The sequence below is a fragment of the Mustelus asterias genome, chromosome 20 (genome assembly GCF_964213995.1).
Source record: "Mustelus asterias chromosome 20, sMusAst1.hap1.1, whole genome shotgun sequence".
NCBI classification, from domain to species: Eukaryota; Metazoa; Chordata; class Chondrichthyes; order Carcharhiniformes; family Triakidae; genus Mustelus; species Mustelus asterias.
This window is the reverse complement of record NC_135820.1, coordinates 72,278,010-72,302,877: the sequence shown is the minus strand read 5'-3', so window position 1 is coordinate 72,302,877 and position 24,868 is coordinate 72,278,010. Positions and strand designations below refer to the sequence as shown.

The 24,868-nt window shown below is 49.8% G+C and overlaps 1 protein-coding gene across 10 annotated transcripts in view; it reads right to left on the bottom strand.

Annotated features, from left to right (window-relative positions):
* Positions 1–3,900: 3,900 nt before the first annotated feature.
* Positions 3,901–24,868, bottom strand: part of LOC144508625 (PHD finger protein 20-like) — a 50,819-nt gene continuing 29,851 nt past the window's right edge. For 5 of the 10 annotated variants that reach the window (XM_078236819.1, XM_078236825.1, XM_078236826.1 and 2 more), the window contains 9 exons: positions 24,205–24,417; positions 19,613–19,705; positions 18,421–18,591; positions 16,373–16,557; positions 15,042–15,141; positions 14,391–14,586; positions 11,576–12,010; positions 8,202–8,383; positions 3,902–4,519 (listed from right to left, as the gene is read on the bottom strand). In XM_078236819.1, the coding sequence (XP_078092945.1) occupies positions 4,377–4,519; positions 8,202–8,383; positions 11,576–12,010; positions 14,391–14,586; positions 15,042–15,141; positions 16,373–16,557; positions 18,421–18,591; positions 19,613–19,705; positions 24,205–24,417 (1,718 nt within the window). In that variant the 3' untranslated portion in view covers positions 3,902–4,376. Of the gene's footprint in view, positions 4,520–8,201; positions 8,395–11,575; positions 12,011–14,390; positions 14,587–15,041; positions 15,142–16,372; positions 16,558–18,420; positions 18,592–19,612; positions 19,706–24,204; positions 24,418–24,868 lie in introns of all 10 variants that reach the window. The other 5 variants (XM_078236823.1, XM_078236828.1, XM_078236820.1 and 2 more) reach the window with 3 other exon arrangements.

Sequence of the window (24,868 nt, the reverse complement as noted above, 5' to 3'; positions counted from 1 at the left end):
ACCCACGCAGACACGGGGAGAACGTGCAGATTCCACACAGACAGTGACCCAAGCCGGGAATCGAACCCGGGTCCCTGGTGCTGTGAAGCAGCAGCAGTGCTAACCCCACTGCGCCACAACACCCTTCCCCACCTCATCCTGATCTCTGCATCAAGGACACAGGCGAAGGTTATACTGAAACGACCTGGAAAGAAATAGGCTTAAAAACATGTCAAACTCTATTCACAACTTCTGAACTCCCACAAGCATAGCTTGAGATGGTTTTAAACGAGATTAAAATTTTATCCACGATGCAACAAATAATATCCATAACTGATCCACGACATAACTCCCTCACCGCTGAAGGCGATGCCATATCACCTTTGGGATAGTCTTGGACTCCTCGAAGAGCCCAGTCCAAACATCCATTCTGCAACTCGTCACGCAGTAACACTGCAGCTGGCTTGTCCTGTGGTAATTACTGTACATATACAGTGCAAACTTTGTTAGTTAAAATATGCATTTACACACACACAGTATAAACTAAAAAGATAAAAACTAACTTCTGGTGTCAGGTGAAGGGGACGGAGTCACCAGCCCTGTAATAAAGGTGGCATTAAGCAATGGTGAAATCATCTCTTCAAAGGTCACAGAGGTTGCATCGCTGTGTTGGACTTACTAGTCTTGCATCATGGCATCAGGATACGTTCATAGAATCCCTACAATGCAAAAGGTGCCCATTCGGCCCATCGAGTCTGCACCGACCACAATCCCACCCAGGCCCTATTCCCGCATCCCCAAGTATTTATCCTGCTAATCCCCCAACACTATCCACAATCCCACCCGGACCCTATCCCTGTAACCCCACACATTTGCCCTGCTAACCCTGACACTAGGGTCAAATTCGCACGGCCAAATCAACCTAACCCGCACATCTTTGGACTGTGGGAGGAAACCGGAGCACCCGGAGGAAACCCATGCAGACAGGGGGAGAATATGCAAGCTCCACACAGACAGTGACCCGAGGTCGGAATCAAACCCGGGTCCCTGGCGCTGTGAGGCAGCAGTGCTAACCACTGTGCTACCCCGCCGCCCCCTCGCGACCTGAAACATTGGCGCAATTTAGCTGCCGCCCCTTTGCCGTGTGGGGGTTCCCATAATGGCCACTAAATCGCACCCAAACTCAGAAATGCAAGCCCCAACAGTGAGATTTGAGTTTTACAGTGCCTGCCAGTGTCATGACCAAGTTAACCTGAGATACATGTGATGATGCCAGGGGTATGGAGGTGTCTGCAGCCACTGGGGTTTGAGAGATATGCCTGGACATTGCTCCTGACAGCTGGGGTAGGTGGGAATGGTCCTCTTCCCCAATGTGAAGGTTGAGGGGTGCCCCCCTAACCTGGCGGGGGTCCTGATATCTGTGGGGATGTGGGGGGGGGGGGGTGAGAGATTTGATGTCTGTGAGGTAGGAGCTGTATGTGTCCCCAATGTCCATTGGCGGGGCCTAAATTTAACTTTGAGATCAGGTCACAAAAACAGCACGCCAATCTCAGAATCCCGGCATTGCCACCATGTTTAGGCCCCGCCCCTTCAGCTGGCTGAGAGATCCTCACCCACACTCGGAAACTGCTCAGAGTGCCGGTAAAGCAGAGGAGATAAGGCGTCCCTAAAGCCGGCGAGTTTCACACATCTGACCCAACACAGCGTGCGCAATTCTGGGAAAATTGTCCCCATTAACTCTGCTCTTTCTCTCCAGATTGTGTCTGATCTGCTGTGTATTTCCAGCACGTCTTTATCTCAGACATCCAGCACCTGCAGGTCACTGCTATCGGGTCAGATTCCTCCCGAATTTGATCTCTCGTTTAGTTCAATGTGGACGAGGCTCCTGTCAATGTGACAAAGTTACATCCGTCTCCAACAGATGGAGCCGTGTACATCAGGCTGCATTGGACACGACCCAGGCTACAACCATCTTTCCACAGATTCCTGGCAACATGAAAAACTGCCCGTGCAACACGTACAAATCCAAATATTAACTAACCACAGGCAAGAATTTCACGATAAAGTGCCCAGGAAATGAGCTTTCGGGCCAAATTTCTAACAAGGTAAGTAAAAATCAAAAGGTGTAAAATTTTAGCTTATACTTGAAGATTTTTTACATGTCAAATTCTCAATGAACTCTCTGCATACAAATAAGTTACTTATACAAAAAGCTCAACCTGGAGGCTAAATGCACAACTGGAGGGAGGGGTGAACCAAAAAAAGGGCTTTAAATATTGGGGAAAGGATCCCTTTGAAAATGGGCAAAATATTGGTGTGATTCCTTTAATCAGTTAACGCAACTTGTACTGTATTGAGACACTCCACGAACGGAATGGACTCTAGTTGAGCAGAGTTCTTTCATCTCTTTTCTTGCGGAGCGTCTGGCCAACATTTTGGTTTTACAGTTAAGGGGCGTCAGAAACTTTATGTAATGTGACTGCAAGAGGATACCATAGATATAAAACTAATCTGAGGGGAGGGAGGGATAGTATGAGAGAGAGAGAGAGAGAGTGAGGGAGCGCAGAGCACGAGAGAGCGCAATAGGGCAAGAGACCGCGCAGAGACAGCATGGGAGAGAGCGAGAGAGAGAATGTGATGGCACGAGAGAGCACAAAGGAGAAAACACGAGAAAGAGTGCGAGAGAGAGAGAGAGAGCGTGAGAGAGAGTGTGATAGCATGAGCGCGCGCGCGCGAGAGAGTGAAAGAACAAGAGAGGGAGGACAGCTCTGGGGGTGCCAACAGGATGAAGCAGGTCAACAGGAGAGCGGAATGGGAACCTGGGGTGGGGGTGTTATTTGATCGGAGGGGTGAAGCCTGCTGTTCTGTACCCCATATGTTGCTGCCATGCCATGCCATGCCATGCCCCCACATTGGCAATCATTTCCGATTCACGCGACACCAGCTCAAAAACCACTGGCTGACAGCAAAACAAACACAAGAAATTTGAAACAAAAAACCCAGAAAAGTCACATAAATGTGGACTTTCTGCTTAGCCAACATCCGCAACATACACCCCCGTTCCCAGAAACCTCACCACCTGCTCTAAAAATATTCAACCTGGAGTTTTTTTGGGGCTAGATTCAGTTTTGAAGCAAGGTCACCAAGCGGAAATATTAATTGTATTTCTCTCTCCACAGGTGCTGCCTGATCTGCTGAGCGGTTTCAGCTATTCTGATTTCAGATTTCCAGCATCTGCAGGTTTCACTTTCTCGTTGGTAAGATTCTTGTCAGGCCAGGGTATTACGGGTCCACGGGACAAAGATGGGGGTTAAGATACAGGCCATCCGCGATCTCGCTGAATGGCAGGAAGCAGGCTCGAGGGGTCTCCTCCTACTCCTGTGTTCCTCTATGCCGACTGAATGGCCGGTAACCTGCAGCATCATCCACTCACTTGTCATGGACATGGACACACACACACACACACATGGACACGCGTGCGCACACACACACGGACACCTCTCTTCTCTCCTCTCCCCCCACCCCCCCCCCCCCCGCCCCCCACCCCCAAAAACCCCAACACTGGACGAGACATTAACTCACTCGAAACCCATTCATTTTACACAGTGTTAAAATCAGGCTTTCAATCCCGAATCTTCCTCCTCGAGGCAATGAGGGAAACTACGCATCTGGGAGAAGCTGCTCGGGGGGCGCAAAGATTCTGCGTCCCTGTGAGGGCTGGATTAACAATTACAGACCGCGCCAACGGGTCCGAAGAGTCGAGGTAAATCAGCCTTCCGTACATCAGCTCTCTGGCAAGGGCTCAGTAAATCCTCCAGGTTAGTTCCCCTGTCTGTGCTCGTAAACCAACCTGACCGGTCAAACAAAAAAAAAAACACCACCTCCCCCTTCAACAGAAAAAGACAAAAGATGAGTCAATGTGGGAATTTTAAATACACTAATAATTCTTTATGATGCTTTTTTCTTCCCCCGCCCCCACCCTCCCCCCTCCCCTCCCCTCCTCCCTCTAAAATGTCTGGATGGTGACTCGTGTTCTTAAAAATGTTCGAACGCTGCGGCGTACCCACGGAGCGAGCCAGAGATGTGGAGACAGCTGAAGAATTCAGCCCGTCCTTCCTCTCCGCCGTAACGGAGGCTCAGTGTCGGGGTCAGAGCCACCTCCTCCCCGAAGACCGAGCAAATACCACAAAGCGGAACTCTCTAAAAAGGGCGCCCCAGAACGGACAGAAAACATCAACAAGAAATAAAAACAGAAACTGGAGTCTAGATCGGCTGCTGGAGCGCACGAAGCCCGGTCGCCTCCATCCGGCGTTTCGTCCACGCTATTTTCTGCTGGGCAGTCTCCTGCGTCTCCCTCAATCCTTGGCCAAAGGTCCTTTGGGTGTTTGACGGGCACCTCACACGGGACAGCAGGAAGCAATCTGCTGCATTTTGCCCAGGTCCATGAGGAGCTGCTTCATCCGGTGCTTGAGTTGAGGCAATCGGGTCAGTGGGTCAGGTGGCTCCAGTTCACCAGAGTAGTCCAGCCAACTCTCGAGAACTAGGGGGCCAGACAGAAAGCGAAGAACATTGAATTACTCGTGACAAACCCAGGCGCCCATTCAACTTTTCCCCTGCAGTTTCACGTATGGGTCGGTTAAGGTTTCATCAACAGCACCTTGCAAACATGCACCAACCTAACTTATTATATCACCTGTTCTTTCATTACTGCCACCCAGCTTGGGAGTACCTCCAGCACACGAGTAAGGTTATCCAAAAATTTACAACCTGTCATCATTTCCTTGGATCACATGGCCACAATCAGTGAGGTCACAGCTCAAAACACAGTGAAAATAAATGGGGTGGCACAGTGGTTAGCACTGCTGCCTCACAGCGCCAGGGACCCGGGTTCAATTCCCGGCTTGGGTCACTGTCTGTGCGGAGTCTGCACGTTCTCCCTGTGCCTGCGTGAGTTTCCTCCGGGTGCTCTGGTTTCCTCCCACAGTCCAAAGATGTGCGGGTTAGGTTGATTGGCCATGCTAAATTGACCTTAGTGTCAGGGGGATTAGCAGGGTAAATATGTGGGGTTACGGAAAAAGGGCCTGGGTGGGATTGTGGTCGGTGCAGGCTTGATGGGCCTAATGGCCTCCTTCAGCACTGTAGGATCCTATGATGTTCTACGATGATAAGTTCATAGGATACAGGAGCAGAATAAGGCCATTCGGCCCATCGAGTCTGCTCCGTCATTCGATCATGGCTGATATGCTCCTCATCCCCATTTTCCTGCCTGCTCCCCATAACCCTTCAACCCATTATCAATTAATAATCTGTCTAACTCCTCCTTAAATTTACTCACTGTCCCAGCATCCACCGCTCTTTGGGGATTCAATACTCTGATTATTAGCTGCATACAAAGAGATAACTTCAAGAACCAAAGACAAAGAAGCTCACTAATAAGTTTTTAAGTTTATTTATCAGTGTCACAAGTAGGCTGACATTAACACTGCAGTGAAGTTACTGTGAAAATCCCCTAGTCGCCACACTTCGGGTACACTGAGGGAGAATTTAGCATGGCCAACACACCTAACCAGCACGTCTTTAAGACTGTGGGAGGAGACCGGAGCACCCGGAGGAAACCCACACGACACTGTGGGAGGGGCGACACGGTGACACAGTGGTTAGCACTGCGCCAGGGACCCGGGTTCGATTCCGGGCTTGGGTCTGTGTGGAGTTTGCACATTCTTCTTGTTTCTGCGTGGGTTTCCTCCGGGTGCTCCGGTTTCCTCCCACAGTCTGAAAGACGTGCTGGTTAGGTGCGTTGGCTGTGCTAAATTCTCCCTCAGTGTACCCAAAGTGTGGCGACTAGGGGATTTTCACAGTAACTTCATTGCAGTGTTAATGTCAGCCTACTTGTGACACTGATAAATAAACTCCGGTTTCCTCCCACAGTCCAAAGATGTGCGGGTTAGGTTGACTGACCATGGTAAATTGGCGCTTAGTGTCAGGGGGACTAGCAGGGTAAATATGTGGGATTTCGGAGATAGGGCCTGGGTGGGATTGTGGTCGGTGCAGACTCGATGGGCTGAATGGCCTCCTTCAGCACTGTAGGGATTCTATTCGATGAAACTGGAGCACCCGGAGGAAACCCACACAGACACGGGGAGAATGTGCAAACTTCACACAGTTGTGACCCAAGCCGGGAATCGAATCCGGGTCCCGGGCACTGTGAGACAGCTGTGATAACCACTCTGCCACCGCACTGCAGAGCATTTGCAGTGCAGAGAGAGGCCATTCAGCCCAATAGATTCATGCCAGTATTTATGACGCACGGTTGCCCACATTCCCAACAGGTTTAACATTAGAAACAGGAGTAGACGACCAGATGGCCTGTCGAACCTGCTCCGCCATTGATACGATAACCATAGAATCATAGAAACCCTACAGCGCAGAAGGAGGCCATTCGGCCCATCGAGTCTGCACCGACCACAATCCCACCCAGGCCCTATCTCCGAAATCCCACATATTTACCCTGTTAATCCCTCTAACGTACACACCCTAGGACACTAAGGGGCAATTTAGCATGGCCAATCAACCTAACCAGCCCATCTTTGCATTGTGGGAGGAACCCGGAACAGCTGGAGGAAACACGCAGACAAGGGGAGAACGTGCAAACTCCACACAGACAGTGACTCAAGCCGGGAATCGAACTGAGGTCCCTGGAGCTGTGAAGCAGCAGTGCTAACCACTGTGCCGCCCTGGAGTATTGAATATGGTTGAGTATTGACTTTGATGGTAAAGCTATTTCCCCTAAATTTGTGTCTGAGACGTGGCCACAGCTGGACTTGGTACTCAATATTTTTTTTGTTCAAAATGGCGGCATTCAATGGTAATGGCTGACCTTCGGATTCAACACTATTTTCCCACCCACTTCCCATATCCCTTTTCCCCCCCCAAAATCAGCCTCACATATATCCAATAATGGCGCATCCACACCTCCCTAGGGTAGAGCATTCCAAAGTTTCATCTCAGTGAATAAACGTCTCCTCTCAGTCCTTACAATCAGCTTCTTATTCTAAGACCTCCTGTGCCCTCATGTTCCAGAGTCTGCAGCCAGGGGAGACGCACTCTGTACCGATCCGATCAACCCACTTCAGAGTCTTGCTCATCTCAACGACATGGCCCCTTGTTGTCCTAAACCCTAGAGAATATACACCTGACTTTCTCTGCCTCTCATCATGGGACACCCTCTCATTCCAGGGACCAGTTGAGTGAATCGTTGGTGTACTGTCTCCAATGCAAGCCTACCCGCTTTCTTAACACAGGCACAATACTCCAGATGTGTTTGCAGCTGTATAAGACTACAGCAAGACTTGTTTATTCTAGTGCTGCAATCCCTTTGCAATAAAGGCCAACAGCGTGTTGGCCCCCCTCATTGCTTGCTGTACCTGCGTGCTAGCTTTCTGCGTTCCTTCTGAGTACACAAAATGCCTCTGAACATTAACGTCTACAAATCCCACAGTTTCTTGTCAAACCCCACTCCAGAAACTGGACAAGGCTGCGCTGATGAGCAAAATCGTAGAATCCCTACAGTGCAGAAGGAGGCCATTCGGCCCATCGAGTCTGCACCGACCCTTGGACAGAGCATCTTACCCAGGCCCTATCCCCGTAACCCCACGTATTTATCGCGCTAATTCCCCCCCAACCTGCACATCTTGGGACACTAAGTGGCAATTTAGCATGGTCAATCCACCTAACCCGCACATTTTTGAACTGTGGGAGGAAACTGGAGTGAAAAACCACTTGATGGATAAAAAAGTTATTTATTAGTCACAAGTAAGGCTTACATTAACACTGCAATGAAGTCACTGTGAAAATCCCCTAGTTGCCACAGTCTGGCGCCTGTTTGAGTCAATACACCCTAACCAGCACATCTTTCGGACTGTGGGAGGAAACCGGAGCACCCGGAGGAAACCCATGCAGACACGGGGAGAACGTGCAGACTCCACGCAGACAGTGACGCACGCCGGGAATCGAACCCGGTTCCCTGTGTGAGGCAGCAGCGCTAACCACTGTGCTGCCTCGTTATTCTCCACATTCCCCCTTGTATCTGTGGCCCAGAACCTTTAACCTGTGACCTGCGAGTCCTTGTACGAACGGGCATTTTTATCTCTGGTTGGATAAAGTGGGGAAGCCCCAACCCCCCAGACCGAAAGCCTCGAGGGCAGACGGTTCCCACCACTCACCATCCAGTTCTTTCTCGATGAAGTCCATCCGGTGACAGACCTCGTCCTGCAACGACTCCACGTGCGTCAGCAGATTGACCTGCCACTGCAGCTGGGGGTCGTTGGCTCCCTCTTCCACACCGTCCTTCAAATTACTGCTTTCCTTCTCCTGCTCCAACTCGGGCGACGCCTCACCGCTGCTGCTGCTGTGGACCTGACGGAAGGGCAGAGTAATTGGGTAAAAGTTCCGGGGAATCTGGAGACTTGGAGGAGGGAAGTAAGGCAAACCGAGTAGAGCCGCGAGTTCTAGTTACAACATAGAGCGACATTTCCCATACCCTATCCCATTGCAGCTCCAGTTTAATGCTTGGTACAATCCCAGAGTGAAAATCCGGGCTGGTGGCTATACTGACTGGTGGAGAGGGTGGCTGGGGGTAAGCGCTCAAATGGCTGGGGTACAGAATACTTGGACACCTCGCTGCTGGTGGCAGCCATCTTGCCTCGGAGCTCCTTTCAAGAGGCCACTTGCACTCGCAAAGACAAAACAGTGCACGTTTAACGGGACCTCGCAGCTGATCTCAGAACGGACAAATCTGAGTCTTGGAACTCCCGGGTCCCGCCGCCCCACAGTGAGGTCATGGCCCACAGTTTGGGGAACCTTGGATATGGATTTGCCTGGGTGGAGGCGGGGACTGGGGGAGGTGGAAGAAAGGCATCATATCAGCGCCCTGCACCTTTCTGAAGCTGACGCGCAGTGTCACAGGCACCTCCGGCCTCCCTGCAGTGCTTCACTTACCTCGCCAGAATGTGCAGCACAGAGACAGGCCATTCGGCCCAACAGATCTACGTCTGGGCTTATGCTCCACACAAGCCTCCTCCCACCCTACTTCATCTCAAGTTTGTTTATTAGTGCCACAAGTAGGCTTACATTAACACTGCAATGAAGTTACTGTGAAAATCCCCGAGTCGTCACACTCCGGCGCCTGTTCGGGTACACGGAGGGAGAATTTAGCACAGCCAATGCACGTCTTTCGCAGTGCGGGAGGAAGCCGGAGCACCCGGAGGAAACCCACGCAGACACGGGGAGAAGGTGCAAACTCCACACAGACAGTGACCCAAGTCGGGAATTGAACCCGGATCCCTGGCGCTGTGAGGCAGCAGTGCCAACCACTGTGCCACCCCTGCATTAGTCATACTAAAGGGCAGCCAATCAGCCCTTTGTCCCTGTACCCACTCCATATTTACAAAGTCAAGCATCCCGTCTGCTTTCTCAGCTGCCTTCTCTAGCTGCCCTGCCACCTTCGGGGATTTCTAAACCTGCGCTCCCGGCTCACTCGGCACAAGAATCCGTTTCACAAACAAACGCGACAGGTTGTTTGAGTCAGGCAAGGGAGGAAATAGCAGGGGCGCTGGCAACAATTCTCAATTCCCCTCTGGCCACAGGAGCGGTGTCGGAGGATTGGGGAAGAGCTAATGTTGTTCCATTACTTAAGAAGAGAGGAAGGGATAAAGCAGGAAAATGACAGGCCAGTCGGTCTAACCTCTGTGGTGGGGAAAAGTATTGGAAGCAATTCTGGAAAACAGAATGAATCTGCATTTGGAGAGGCAGGGGTTAATCGAGAAGTCAGTGCAGTTTTGTTAAGGGAAGGTCATGTCTAATCAACCTGGTTAAATGTTTCGAAGAGGTGACCAGGTGTGTAGATGAGGACAATCATTTGACTTAGTCTTCTTGGACTTCAGCCAGGCCTTTGATAAGGTCCCACATGGCAGACTGATTGTGAAGCTATTTGGAATATTGTGTGCAGTTCTGGTCACCTCACTATAAGAAGGATGTGGAAGCGCTGGAAAGAGTGCAGAGGAGATTTACCAGGATGCTGCCTGGTTTGGAGGGCAGGTCTTATGAGGAAAGGTTGAGGGAGCTAGGGCTGTTCTCTCTGGAGCGGAGGAGGCTGAGGGGAGACTTAATAGAGGTTTATAAAATGATGAAGGGGATAGATAGAGTGAACGTTCAAAGACTATTTCCTCGGGTGGATGGAGCTATTACAAGGGGGCATAACTATAGGGTTCGTGGTGGGAGATATAGGAAGGATATCAGAGGTAGGTTCTTTACGCAGAGAGTGGTTGGGGTGTGGAATGGACTGCCTGCAGTGATAGTGGAGTCAGACACTTTAGGAGCATTTAAGCGGTTATTGGATAGGCACATGGAGCGCACCAGGATGATAGGGAGTGGGATAGCTTGATCTTGGTTTCAGATAAAGCTCGGCACAACATCGTGGGCCGAAGGGCCTGTTCTGTGCTGTACTGTTCTATGTAAGAGTCCACGGGCTCCAAGGAAATTTGAGTAACTTGGATCCAGAATTGGCCGAGTGGCAGGAAGCAGAGGGTGATGGTCGAGGGGTGTTTTCCTGACAGGAAACCTGTGTCCAGTGGGGTCCGGCAGGGAGCAGTGTTGGAGGCCTTGCTGTTTGTGGTCGATACAAGTCATTCAGACTTGAATGTAAGAGGGTCGATCGGCAAGTTTGCGGATGATATGAAAATTGGCACAGTGGTAAATAGTGAGGAGGATGGCCTGAGATTACAGGAGGATATGGACGGGGCTGCTCAGATTGGCAGATCAGTGGCCAACAGAACTCAATCTGGGTAAGTGCGAAGTGATGCACTTGGGCAGGACAAACAAGGCAAGGGAATACATGATGAATGGCAGGACCCTGGGAAGCACTGAGGATCACGGGGACCTTGGTGTGCTTGTACACCGGTCCCTTAAGGTAGCAGGACAGGTGGATAATGTGGTTAAGACGACATGCGGTATACTTGTCTTCATTAGCCAAGGAAGAGAGTTTAAGAATAGGGAGGTTATGCTGGAACTATATGAAACGTTGCTTAGACCACAGCTAGAGTGTTGTGTGCAGTTCTAGAATCCACATTATAGGAGGGGTGTGATAGCATTGGAAAGGGTGCAGAGGGGATTCACCAGGATGATGCCTGGGCTTGGGAGCTTTAGTGAAGAAGAGCGATTGGATAGACTGGGGTTGTTTTCCTTGGAGCAGAGAAGACTGAGGGGGGACATGATTGATTTGTATAAAATTATGAGGGGCACAGTTCGAGTAGACAGGAAGAGACTTTCCCTTTGGTGGAGGGATCAATGACCAGGGGAGCACAGACTTAAAGTAAGGGGAAAAGAGGTTTAGAGGGGCTGTGAGGAAAATCTTTTTCACCCAGAGGGTGGTGGAAGTCTGGAACTCACTGCCTGAAAGGGTGGTGGAGACAGAGACCCTCAACATTTAAGAAGAATTTAGATGTGCGTTGGCGATGCCAAGACACAAGGCTATGGACAAAGGCTACAGGTTTTCCATCGAAATATCTTACACGCCTGTGTCCCGATACGGTAGTTAGACGGTAAAATACCGACCTTGCAGTGACTGGCCTGCTCCAGGTGAAGATCAAGCTCCAACTTGCCCGAGTCGTCGTCGATGTTTCGCCCGAACCTCTCGGCCAGTGTTTCATCTCCGTTCTCCCTCATCCTCCCAATCCCTTCGTCCAGGGTGGAGTTCCTGGTCTCCACCACAAGCCGCTGCTCAGCGGCTGGGTAGTAGGCCCGAGGCTTTTGGTAACAGTGTTCGTTGGTGATGTAGGACTCCTCAATCATGGGCACTCTGCTCTGCCGCTCGGCCGTGCCGTTCTGTGCCCTGCTCTGCGCGCTGGCACTCGTGCTCAGCCCACTGTTGCTGTCTTCACTGGGCGCGCTCTGTCTCTCTCGCAGCTTCTCAATGGTGGCTGAGGAAACTCTCCAGGGTTTGCACCAGAGCTTCAGGTTGGGTTGGTCTTTGTTCCTGGGGACAGAATGCGCAGCAGGTCATCACCCCAGGGACTTGTTTTTCATTCATTCGTGGGACACAGATGTCGCTGGCTGGGCCAGCATTTATTGCCCATCCCCATTTGCCCGCCTGCATTTTGAAAGTCAACCACATTGCTGTGGCTCTGGAGTTACATGTAGGCCAGACCAGGTAAGGACGGCAGATTTCCTTCTCTAAAGGACATTAGTGAACCAGATGGGTTTTTCCGACAATCGACAATGGTTCCATGGTCAAAAGTAGATTCTTAATTACAGGTATTTTTTTTATTGAATTCAAATTCCACCACCTGCTGTAGTGGGATTCGAACCCGGGTCCCCCAGGACATTAGCTGAGTTTCTGGATTAATAGTCTAGCGATAATACCACTAGGCCATCACCTCCCCTTGGGAAAACAAGCCATCTTTTAAGTTGCTCTGCAGGGGGTGGGGCTGTTCACGATCGGGGGATTGGAGTTCTTTGCTCAAACGCTCTGCCTCAGTCTCAACAACCCAGCACCGCGTTAGTGTCATAAACATTGCCGATTCCCAGAGCAACCAACCTCTGGCACTGTCTGTCCTAACTGATGTCCAGAAAATCATAGAGTCCCTACAGCAGAAGGTGGCCATTCAGCCCATCGGGTCTGCACCGACCACAATCCCACCCAGGCCCTATTCCCATAACCCCCCATTTTTATCCTAATTCCCCACACTAGGGGGCAATTTAGCATGGCCAATCAAACTAACCCGCACATCTTTGGACTGTGGGAGGAAACCGGAGCACCCGGAGGAAACCCACGCAGAGATGGGGAGAACGTGCAGACTCCACACACACACACACACACACACACACACACACAGTGACCCGAGGCCGGAATTGAACCCGGGTCCCTGGCGCTGAGAGGCAGCAACGCTAACCACTCTGCCATTGTGATGAAACCATAGAATCTACAATGCAGGAGGTGGTCATTCGGCCCATCGAGTCTGCACCGACAACATAGAACATAGAACAGTACAGCACAGAACAGGCCCTTCGGCCCACGATGTTGTGCCGAGCTTTATCTGAAACCAAGATCAAGCTATCCCACTCCCTATCTTCCTGGTGTGCTCCATGTGCCTATCCAATAACCGCTTAAATGTTCCTAAAGTGTCTGACTCCACTATCACTGCAGGCAGTCCATTCCACACCCCAACCACTCTCTGCGTAAAGAACCTACCTCTGATATCCTTCCTATATCTCCCACCACGAACCCTATAGTTATGCCCCCTTGTAATAGCTCCATCCACCCGAGGAAATAGTCTTTGAACGTTCACTCTATCTATCCCCTTCATCATTTTATAAATCTCTATTAAGTCTCCCCTCAGCCTCCTCCGCTCCAGAGAGAACAGCCCTAGCTCCCTCAACCTTTCCTCATAAGACCTACCCTCCAAACCAGGCAGCATCCTGGTAAATCTCCTCTGCACTCTTTCCAGTGCTTCCACATCCTTCTTATAGTGAGGTGACCAGAACTGCACACAATATTCCAAATGTGGTCTCACCAAGGTCCTGTACAGTTGCAGCATAACCCCACGGCTCTTAAACTCCAACCCCCTGTTAATAAAAGCTAACACAATATAGGCCTTCTTCACAGCTCTATCCACTTGAGTGGCAACCATTAGAGATCTGTGGATATGAACCCCAAGATCTCTCTGTTCCTCCAGTCTTCAGAACCCTACCTTTGACCCTGTAATCCACATTTAAATTAGTCCTACCAAAATGAATCACCTCACATTTATCAGGGTTAAACTCCATTTGCCATTTTTCAGCCCAGCTTTGCATCCTATCTATGTCTCTTTGCAGCCGACAACAGCCCTCCACCTCATCCACTACTCCACCAATCTTGGTGTCATCAGCAAATTTACTGATCCACCCTTCAGCCCCCTCCTCTAAGTCATTAATAAAAATCACAAAGAGCAGAGGACCAAGCACTGATCCCTGTGGCACTCCGCTAGCAACCTGCCTCCAATCCGAAAATTTTCCATCCACCACCACCCTCTGTCTTCGATCAACAATCCCACCCAGGTCATATCCCCGTAACCCCACATATTTACCTTCCTAGTTCCCCCTGACACTAAGGGGCAATTTAGCATCCACCTAACCTGCAAATCTTTGGACTGTGGGAGGAAACCGGAGCACCCGGAGGAAACCCACGCAGACACGGGGAGAACGTGCAGACTCCACACACAGACAGTGACCCGAGGCCGGAATTGAACCCGGGTCCCTGGCGCCGTGAGGCAGCTGTGCTAACCCACTGTGCCACCGTGATGATACCTTTATGCCACTGCCTCCCCACTGAGGGTCTTTAGACTGAATGTTAAAACGCTCACAATGCTCTTACTTACTGTAAGATGTATATCTTCAACTGCAGCCCGTGCAGTACCTCTATCACCTTGTGCACATCCCCCAGGAGCTGGTGTGTTGAAACTATCTTGCCGCTGTTCTGGTGGGAGTAGTTCTCTTTCAGAAAGCTGAGGCCATGCATGTGGCCGCTACTGAGCCACTCCTTGTCGTACCAGTACCTGGAACTCAGACGTTGCTCTGTAACAGAAACGGCAGATCAATAAAACCGGCACCTCGTCAAAGAAAGGTGGGGGTTAGGGGGCTGAGAGGGGAACGTTTCCGGTGCTCCTTGTGGCACCTGAGGGGCTGACTGCACAGTCTCTGGTCAACCCCATTAGCGTTAAGAGTCAACCCCTCAGCTGGACTGGCCATGGTTCAGTGGGTCGCTCCATTCAGACGGTTGTGGGTTCAAGTCCCGCGGCAGTGACTTGAGCACAAAGTTCATTGGCTGACACTGCAGTACTGAGGAAGTGCTGCACTGTCAGTGGTGCCGTCTTTCAGTTGAGCTGTCAAACCCAGGCCCCATGTGTCCTTTCAAGAGCCCACTGGCACTCTTGCAGGGGCGCGGTACCCCCCCCCCCCCCCCGGTCAGTCACCGTGCGCAATGCATTGCGATGTACAAATCGTGCCACTTTCATACTGCCAACACTCACCGGGTGGATCACGACAGACGTAGCAAGTATAGGTTTCGGGCACGCTATCCTCCAGTAAGCCCATGCAGACACCATGCTGCCAGCACAAACAATCCTCACACTGCCGGGAGAGAGGGTAAAGTCAGTGTTCCTCAGTGACTCTGGAGAGCAGTCAGGGCAGATTCAATCATAACCTCCACAAAGGGATGCAGGACAGTGGAATACAGAATAGGAACAACAAAATAAACCCTTCTAATCCTGTCGAGCTTGCTACCTTCTGAGCCCACCAAATAGATGCATCAGGCAAGTTTCCTTTTTTATTAACACAGAGGGTGGTGGGTGCCTGGAACTCGCTGCCAGGGAAGAAGGGTTGCCTTGACAAATACATGAATAGGATGGGAATAGAGGTCCCCGAAGGGTAGGGGGTTTTAGTTCAGTCGGGGCAGCATGGTCGATGCAGGCTTGGAGGGCCGAAGGGCCTGTTCCTGTGCTGTGATTTTCTTTGTTCTAAATAGCTGAATGCTTCTAACACCAGACACTGATGGAGGAGACCATTCGGCCCATCATGCATATGCCAGCTCTTTGACAGCGTTATCCAAACAGTCCCTCTCCCCAAAGCCCTACAAATCCCCTTTTCCTGGATATTTATCCGTTTCCTTTCAGACCTTCGTCCCCACCAGGCAGTGCATTCCACATTGGAAAATCTCACTGAGTAAATATCCACCAACCCCTTCCCTCCACTCAAGTCGGGTGCCTTCTGGACTCTGAATCATTATGGATTCGTACAGTGCAGGAGGAGGTCATTCGGCCCATCGAGTCTGCACCGACTCTCCGACAGAGCATCGTACCCAGGCCCCATCGCCGTAACCCCACATATTTACCCCGCTAATTCTCCCAACCTACACATCTTTGGACATTAAGGGACAATTTAGCATGGCCAATCAACCTAACCCGCATATCTGGTTAAATGTTGTGGCAATCATTGTGTTTACTTATTTTTCAATGGTGGAACATGGGAGTTGCTGGCTGGCCAGTGTTCACTGTTCTTCTCTAGTTGTCCTTGTTCAGAGGGCAGCTGGGAGTCAACCACATTGCTGTGGCTCATGTAAGGGTGTTAGATTTCCTTCCCTAAAGGGTTTTTCCGACAACCAACAATGGTTTCACGGTCATCGGTAGATTCTTAATTCCAGATTTCTTTTTTACTGAATTCAAATTCCACCATCTCCGTGGTGGGGATTCGAACCCCGGACATGTCCCCCCAGGACATGAGCCGAGTTTCTGGATTAATAGTCTGGCGATAATACCACGAGGCCATCGCCTCCCCTACGAGTTTCCTAAGGTTTTCCCAGTACCTGAATCATGAACTCATTTTCTTCCTCCACCTCACAGACGCAGCGCACAACCTCTAACTGACTGTCGTCCCCGTCCCCAGTCTCGTCGGGGTTGGTGGTCACATCCACGTCCTGATTGTACTCGTCTTCGCTCCAGAGGAGGCTGTCCGTCGAAGAGTCGCTTGTTGGGTCGTCATCTGAAATATCTGACATTAGTACAGCTCGTCAGATCAAACGACCACACGCGCAAATGGAAACAAGTACCAGCAAAGCAGCCTAGACCACGTGTGTGTGTGTGTGTGTGTGTGGGGGTGTGAGCATACGCGGGTATGTGTGCGCGCGTGTATGCATATGTGTGTGTGTGCATGTGGTATGCGTGTGTATGTGTGCACGCATGTGCATGCATGCACATGTATGCGTTTGCAGGTACATGTGCATGTGTTTTTGCGGGTGCACTTGCGTGTGTGCACGTGTACCTATGTGCGTGTGCAGGGCTTGCGGTTGGTCACTGCAAGAGTCTAAGCCTTTCATGCGTACATGGAACGCTGCACATGACAAGAACAATATCTCCGATATAATTCTGCATTCACACAGCACGTCAGTTTGTAAGCGATCGTGTGCTGCATTGCAGGATCTGTGCGTCTTTGTTCACTTCTTTTGCACGCACGGTCTAACTGTATAACAACACAACTCATTCATCTCCGCAACTCCCTCCGGACTCTCGCCTCACCTTGACACTGGCCTGTGATAACACCCTGGCCCCCATCTCCACCCGCCCCGACCTCTTCTCCGTCCCCCCAACCCACCCATCAGCCACCTGCCTTCCCCCCCCCCACCCCCGGCCAGGTCCCACTCTCTGGAATTCCATCTTTACACTCCTCCACTTCTCTCTCCTCCTTCAGAACCTTCTGGAAAACCTTGTCCAACCTCGTAGCCACCATTCGCAACCCTCTCTTCAGTTCCCTTTGGCCCGTGTGTCGACGCTGCCTCGACATCGCTGCAAGCTGTTGGTGGCTGCTCCGTGGGACCTCCAGAATGTGTTCAGTTTTCATTAAAAGGAAATAAGTTTCACGGAATAATTCCCGCTGCTTTTTTCACCGACAACCCAATCTTTCTTTTAAACCTATTTCTGGCATTTTGTCATCCTCAGTTTAAGACGAGATATTTATTGATTGATCTGGATTTAACTCTGAACTGAAAAGTTGGTCACGATTGCGAACTATTCACATTTCCCACACATTTCCATTTCTGCTGATTCTGGGCTTCAATCACATTGACTCAAGTGACACTGACGCTTGTTTCTTTTGTTTTAAATAAGGTCCCCTTAATCGAGGAGAGATGTAGTGGCATTGGAGGCAGTTCAGAGGAGGTTCACTAGATTGACTCCAGAGATGATGGGGTTTGTCGTATGAAGAGAGATTGAACAGTTCAGGCTGACACTCTCTGGAATTTGGAAGAATGAGGGGAGATCAAATTGAGGTATTCAAGATGATAAAAGGTGTCAAAAGTAGAGGTGGAGCGGATGTTTCCTCTTGTGGGGCATTCTCGGACGAGGGGTCTTAGGATAAGGGGTAGCAAATTTAAAACAGCTGAGGAGAAACTACTTCTCCCTACTAATCCCTTCTGCCTGGTACCTCTGTCCCAGCATCCGCCGCACTTTGGGGGAGTGAATTCCACAGAATCACAACCCTTTGGGAGAAGTAGTTTCTCCTCAACTCTGTTTTAAATTTGCTGCCCCTTATCCTAAGACTATGACCTCTCGTCCCAGAATGCCACACAAGAGGAAGCATCCGCTCCACGTCTACGTTATCCATAACTTAGATCATCTTGAATACCTCAACTTGATCTCCCCTCATTCTTCTAAATTCCAGAGAGTATAGGGCCTAAACTGTTCAGTGACTCCACTTCAAGTGAACCTCATGGGCTGTAAAACACTTTGGGCTGTCCTGAGGCTGGGATGGGAGCTCTACAAATGCCAGCAAGTTTCTATCCTTGACAATTCTTCATGCAATACAGGACACCGACATTACTATAAACCGTGGAAAAAGAAAAATAATCAAGGCACCAACCATCGAACTTCAGTCCTTCCATGTAGTATCCAGTGTCGGAACTGCGTAAAGATGTGTACTTATGGGAGAAGGGAAACTTGTAGGAGGAGGAAGATCTGGTTGAAGGGAAGGTGGGTTTTTTAGGTGGGAAATCTCTGGAGACATCGATGTTCTCTTCACTGCCAGAAAACTCTGCAACCAAAATATTCAAAGATGTCAGCACAATCTGCCCAACAACATTACATGAACTGGGCTGAAGCTTAAAAATTAGAAACTGGTTATCAGGATAACTGGGGCGGGGGAAACTTAGGGGCGGCACGGTGGTACAGTGGTTAGCACCGCTGCTTCACAGCGCCAGGGACCCGGGTTCTATTCCTGGCTTGGGTCACTCTCTGTGCGGAGTGCATGCCTGCATGGGTTTCCTCCCACAGTCTGAAAGACGTGCTGGTTAGGGTGCATTGGCCGTGCTAAATTCTCCCTCAGTGTACCCAAACAGGCGCCGGAGTGTGGTGACTTGGGGATTTTCACAGTGACTTCATTGCACTGTTAATGCAAGCCTACTTGTGACACTAATAAATAAACTTGACAAAAAAAACTACTTTCCACCGACACCCATATTTTCCTTCCGTACCTCCTACCCCATTGGTCACCCAAGTACCACATTAATTTTACACAAATAATTTACACACTTACCCACCCATCACAAACCTGTCAGTTGAAGTTTATTTATTAGTGTCACAAGGCAGGCTTACATTACTAACTTTACAGACCTGGCCAGCCTGCCCTCCCGTATCTCACCTAGCGACCATTCCCTCGGGTGTGGCTGAACCTGGATAGTCACCCAGCAACAGGGGAGGCTGGAAACACGCTGGACATACAAAGGCGTTGGAAGCTAATAACTCTTGCCCAACAACAACTGATTCCAGATCAACTGTTCAATTTTAAACTACGACTGATAGATTTTCATTAACCAAAAAGAGGTATTCAAGGATATTGGACAAAGACAGGTCTCACATCAGCCACAATCTCATTGAATGGCAGCACAGGTTTGAGGGGCTGAATGGCCTCCTCCTGGCCCTAGTGGACTGATTGCAGACTCCTTCAGTTTCTAAAAACAAGCAGCATATCAGGACACTGACTGACTATTTCCTCGTCTCCTGCTGTAGATATTTACAGACTTAAACAACTTCTACAGATAGCAGAGATTTCTCACCGGATTTTGACTTCTTTTTCTTTTTCTTCTTTTTCTTCAGTTTTACCTTTAGGAAATCGCGATGATACTTCTCTTTGCTCCTCTCTCGTGCTCCTGCGGGCAATTCAACCATTTCAGACCACGAGAAAACGGACTCAATAATTACACAGCTTCTCAGCTGCTGGTGTGTGCGGAACAGCGCATCCTGAACACAGACCGGCAATACGCATCAGCAGGTTCTGGGGCAGTACCGCATGTACACAACCTGCAGCGCTCGACGCAGTACTGCATGCACACAACCTGCAGCGCTCGACGCAAGCACACGACCTGCAGCGCTCAACGCAGTGCTGCATGCACACAACCTGCAGCGCTCGACGTAGTACCGCATGCACACAACCTGCAGCGCTCGACGCAGTACCGCATGCACACAACCTGCAGCGCTCGACGCATGCACTGCATGCCCACGACCTGCAGCGCTCGACGCAAGCACACGACCTGCAGCGCTCAACGCAGTACCGCATGCACACAACCTGCAGCGCTCAACGCATACACTGCACGCACACACTAAGCCTGTAGGATCTGGGGCAGTACTGATCTCATCCAAAAATCTAAGCACGCTGGCGAGCGGGGCTTTATACAGCCCTTCACACCCACAGCGAGGCAGTAAGCAGAACACAAAGAACTGCAGATACAGAGAGATTTAAAAATTCTTTCATGGGATGAGCACAACACTGACAAATCCAGCATTTGACTCTGTCCACACTTCCCGCTGCCTCGATACGCAGCTGGCATGATCAAGCACCCCGGACATTCTCCCCCCGACCTTCTTCCGTTGGGAAAACGATACAGAAGTCGGAGGTCACGTACCAACCGACTCAAGAACAGCTTCTTCCCTGCAGCCGTCAGAGACTTTTGAATGGACTTACCTTGCATTAAGTTCCACAACACCAGGTTAAAGTCCAACAGGTTTATTTGAAATCACGAGCTTTCGGAGCACTGCTCCTTCATCAGGTGAGTGCTCCGAAAGCTCGTGATTCCAAATAAACCTGTTGGACTTTAACCAGGTGTTGTGAGACTTCTTACTGCGCCCACCCCAGTCCAACGCCGGCATCTCCACATCATGTATTCAGTTGCTCTTTCTTTACACCCGAGCTATGATTAACACTACATTCTGCACCCTCTCCTTTCCCCCTATGTACTCTATGAACGGTATGCTCTGTCTGTATAGCACAAGAAACAAGACTTTTCACTGTATCCCAATACATGTGACAATAATAATAATAATCCAAATCAAACTTGTTGTCCATCTCTAATTGTCCTCTGAAGCAGTTTAAGAGTGAACCACATTGCAGTGAGTCTGGAGTTACACGTGGGCCATACCAGGTAAACTGACAGTTTTCAACTATCATCAACTGTCGTAAAAAATGTCCTTTAGGGAAGGAAATCTGCTGTCCTTACCCGGTCTGGCCCACATGTCGCTCCAGAGCCACAGCAATGTGGTTGATTCTTAACTGCCCGCTGAAATGGCCGAACAAGCCACTCAGTTGCAATTAGGGATGGGCATCAAACGCTGGCCTTGTCGGTGAACTCCACATCCCCACGAAAGAATCAAAAAAGGACATGAACGAACCAGCTGGGTTTTTACCACAGTTGGGGTTGCGTGGTCACATCACTGATACTGCTAGTGTTATACTCCAGATTTATCAATGGAATTTAAATTCCACCAGCTGCCGTGGTGGGATTCGAACTCATGCCCCCAAAGCATAGACCTGCGCCTCTAAGTAGATAAGGTTGTTAAGAAGGCATATGGTGTCTTGGCGTTTATTGGTAGGGGGATTGAATTTAGGAGTCGTAGCGTTATGTTGCAACTGTACACAACTCTGGTGCGGCCGCACTTGGAGTACTGTGTGCAGTTCTGGTCCCCACATTACAGGAAGGATGTGGAGGCTTTGGAGAGGGTGCAGAGGAGGTTTACCAGGATGTTGCCTGGTATGGAGGGGAGATCCTATGAGGAGAGGCTGAGGGATTTGGGATTGTTTTCGCTGGAAAGGCGGCGGCTAAGAGGGGATCTTATTGAAACATATAAGATGATTAGAGGTTTAGATAGGGTGGATAGTGATAGCCTTTTTCCTCTGATGGAGAAATCCAGCACGAGGGGGCATGGCTTTAAATTGAGGGGGGGTAGTTATAGAACCGATGTCAGGGGTAGGTTCTTTACCCAGAGGGTGGTGAGGGATTGGAATGCCCTGCCAGCATCAGTTGTAAATGCGCCTAGTTTGGGGGCGTTTAAGAGATCCGTAGATAGGTTCATGGACGAAAAGAAATTGGTTTAGGTTGGAGGGTCACAGTTTTTTTTTAACTGGTCGGTGCAACATCGTGGGCCGAAGGGCCTGTTCTGCGCTGTAATGTTCTATGTTCTAAATTATTAATCTAATGACATTGCCACTACGCTACCTTCTCGTCTCATCAGAGGCTGGAACTTATAGCTGACCACTCAGTGGTACCCAGGACCCGAACGCCATGTAGCTGACTTACCTCACATAACACTTTTGCATCGCAACATCAGAGTAATTGGGATTCAACCTTTATGTAACTACAGAACATAGGACATAACATTGCGGTACAGGCCCTTCAGCCCTCAATGTTGCGCCGACCAGTGAAACCAATCTAAAGCCCATCTAACCTACACTATTCCAATATCATCCATATGTTTATCCAATGACCATTTGAATGCCCTTAATGTTGGCGAGTCCACTACTGCTGCAGGCAGGGCATTCCATGCCCTTACTACTCTCTGAGTGAAGAACCTACCCCTGACATCTGTCACCCCTCAATTTAAAGCTATGTCCCCTCGTATTAGCCATCACCATCTGAGGAAAAAGGCTCTCACTGTCCACCCTATCTAATCCTCTGATCATCTTGCATGCCTCTATTAAGTCACCTCTTAACCTTCTTTTCTCTAACGAAAACAATCTCAAGTCCCTCAGCCTTTCCTCATAAGGCCTTCCCACCATACCAGGCAACATCCTAGTAAATCTCCTCTGCACGCTTTCCAATGCATCCACATCCTTTCTATAATGCGGTGACCAGAACTGTACACAATACTCCAAGTGCGGCCGCACCAGAGTTTTGTACAGCTGCAACATGACCTCCTGGCTCCGAAACTCAATCCCTCTACCAATAAAAGCTAACACTCCGTACGCCTTCTTAACAACCCGATCAACCTGGGTGCCAACTTTCAGGGATCTATGCACATGGACACCGAGATATCTCGGTTCATCCACACTACCAAGTATCTTACCATTAGCCCAGTACTCTGTATTCCTGTTACTCCTTCCAAAGTGCATCACCTCACACTTTTCTGCATTGAACTCCATTTGCCACCTCTCAGCCCAGCACTGCAGCTTATCTATGTCCCTCTGTAACCTGAAACAACCTTCCGCACTGTCCACAACTCCACCGACTTTAGTGTCATCCGCAAATTTACTAACCCATCCTTCTACACCCTCATCAGGTCATTTATAAAAATGACAAACAGCAGTGGCCCCAAAACAGATCCTTGCGGTACACCACTAGTAACTGAACTCCAGGATGAACATTTCCCATCAACCACCACCCTCTGTCTTCTTACAGCTAGCCAATTCCTGATCCAAACCACTAAATCACCCTCAATCCCATGCCTCCGTATCTTCTGCAATAGCTTACCGTGGGGAACCTTATCAAACGCTTTACTGAAATCCATATACACCACATCAACCGCTTTACCCTCATCCACCTCTTTGGTCACCACCTCAAAGAACTCAATAAGGTTTGTGAGGCACGACCTACCCTTCACAAAACCGTGCTGACTTTCCCTAATCAAATTATTCATTTCCAGATGATTATAAATCCTATCTCTTATAATCCTTTCCAAAACTTTGCCCACAACAGAAGTAAGGCTCACTGGTCTATAATTACCAGGGTTGTCTCTACTCCCCTTCTTGAACAAGGGGACAACATTTGCTATCCTCCAGTCTTCTGGCACTATTCCTGTAGACAATGACGACATAAAGATCAAAGCCAAAGGCTCTGCAATCTCCTCCCTAGCCTCCCAGAGAATCCTGGGATAAATCCCATCCGGCCCAGGGGACTTATCTATTTTCACACTTTCCAGAATTGCTAACACCTCCTCATGAACCTCAATCCCGTCCAGTCCATTAGCCTGTTTCTCTGTATTCTCCTCGACAACATTGTCTTTTTCCTGCGTGAATACTGACGAAAAATATTCATTTAGCGCCTCTCTTATCCCTTCAGGCTCCACGCACAACTTCCCACTACTGTCCTTGACTGGCCCCAATCTTACCCTAGTCATTCTTTTATTCCTGACATACTTATAGAAAGCATTAGGGTTTTCCTTGATCCTACCTGCCAAAGACTTCTCATGTCCCCTCCTGGCTCTCTTTAACTCACTCCCTCAGTGAGGATAATGGCTAGTTGTGAACAGATTGCACAGTCAAATCATCAAAGAATGTTATCCGAGATCTGTGCCCGATGCACTCAAACTCTGAACATTTCAGACAGAACGGAACAAGGACAGTCCCTGAAAGCCCGAGATTTGCGGGTGTACTTCTTACCGCTTTCCGCGAAGCCCCTTTCCCGGTCTTGCAGCTTTCGATGGGACCTCTCCGTCTGGTTGGCTTTGCTTTTCTCACGGAGCGACAGCCTGGACTGCGCAGCGATATCGAGAGAGGATGGAGCAGATATCCGGCGCTTATCATTCAGCTTGGCAGCCTTGAGCTCAGCGCTGGCAGACTGCGAGTCCCGATGAGACACGTTCTGAGACCATTCTGGAAGGGAATCGTAAACACTGCAGTTGAGATCGGTGCTACGGGCGGCAGGCACAGCTGGGAATCGAGTGGCCTTCCCGCTAACAGTGTTGCTGCATTCAGCGCAAACCTGAGTCAAGTGTATTCATAAAGTCTCGACTCACCTTGGCCATTCTCAACTGTGTTAGGTCATTAGTTCAAGCCCGTAACACAGGCCGACACTTCAGTGCAAACGGTTATTGAGCCAATCACCCAGACCAACACTCAGACTAACACCAACGCCTCTACTTTCTCAGGAGGCTAAGGAAATTTGGCATGTCCGCTACAACTCTCACCAACTTCTACAGATGCACCATAGGAAGCATTCTTTCTGGATGTATCACAGCTTGGTATGGCTCCTGCTCTGCCCAAGACCACAAGGAACTACAAAAGGGTTGTGAACGAAGCCCAGTCCATCACTCAAACCAGCCTC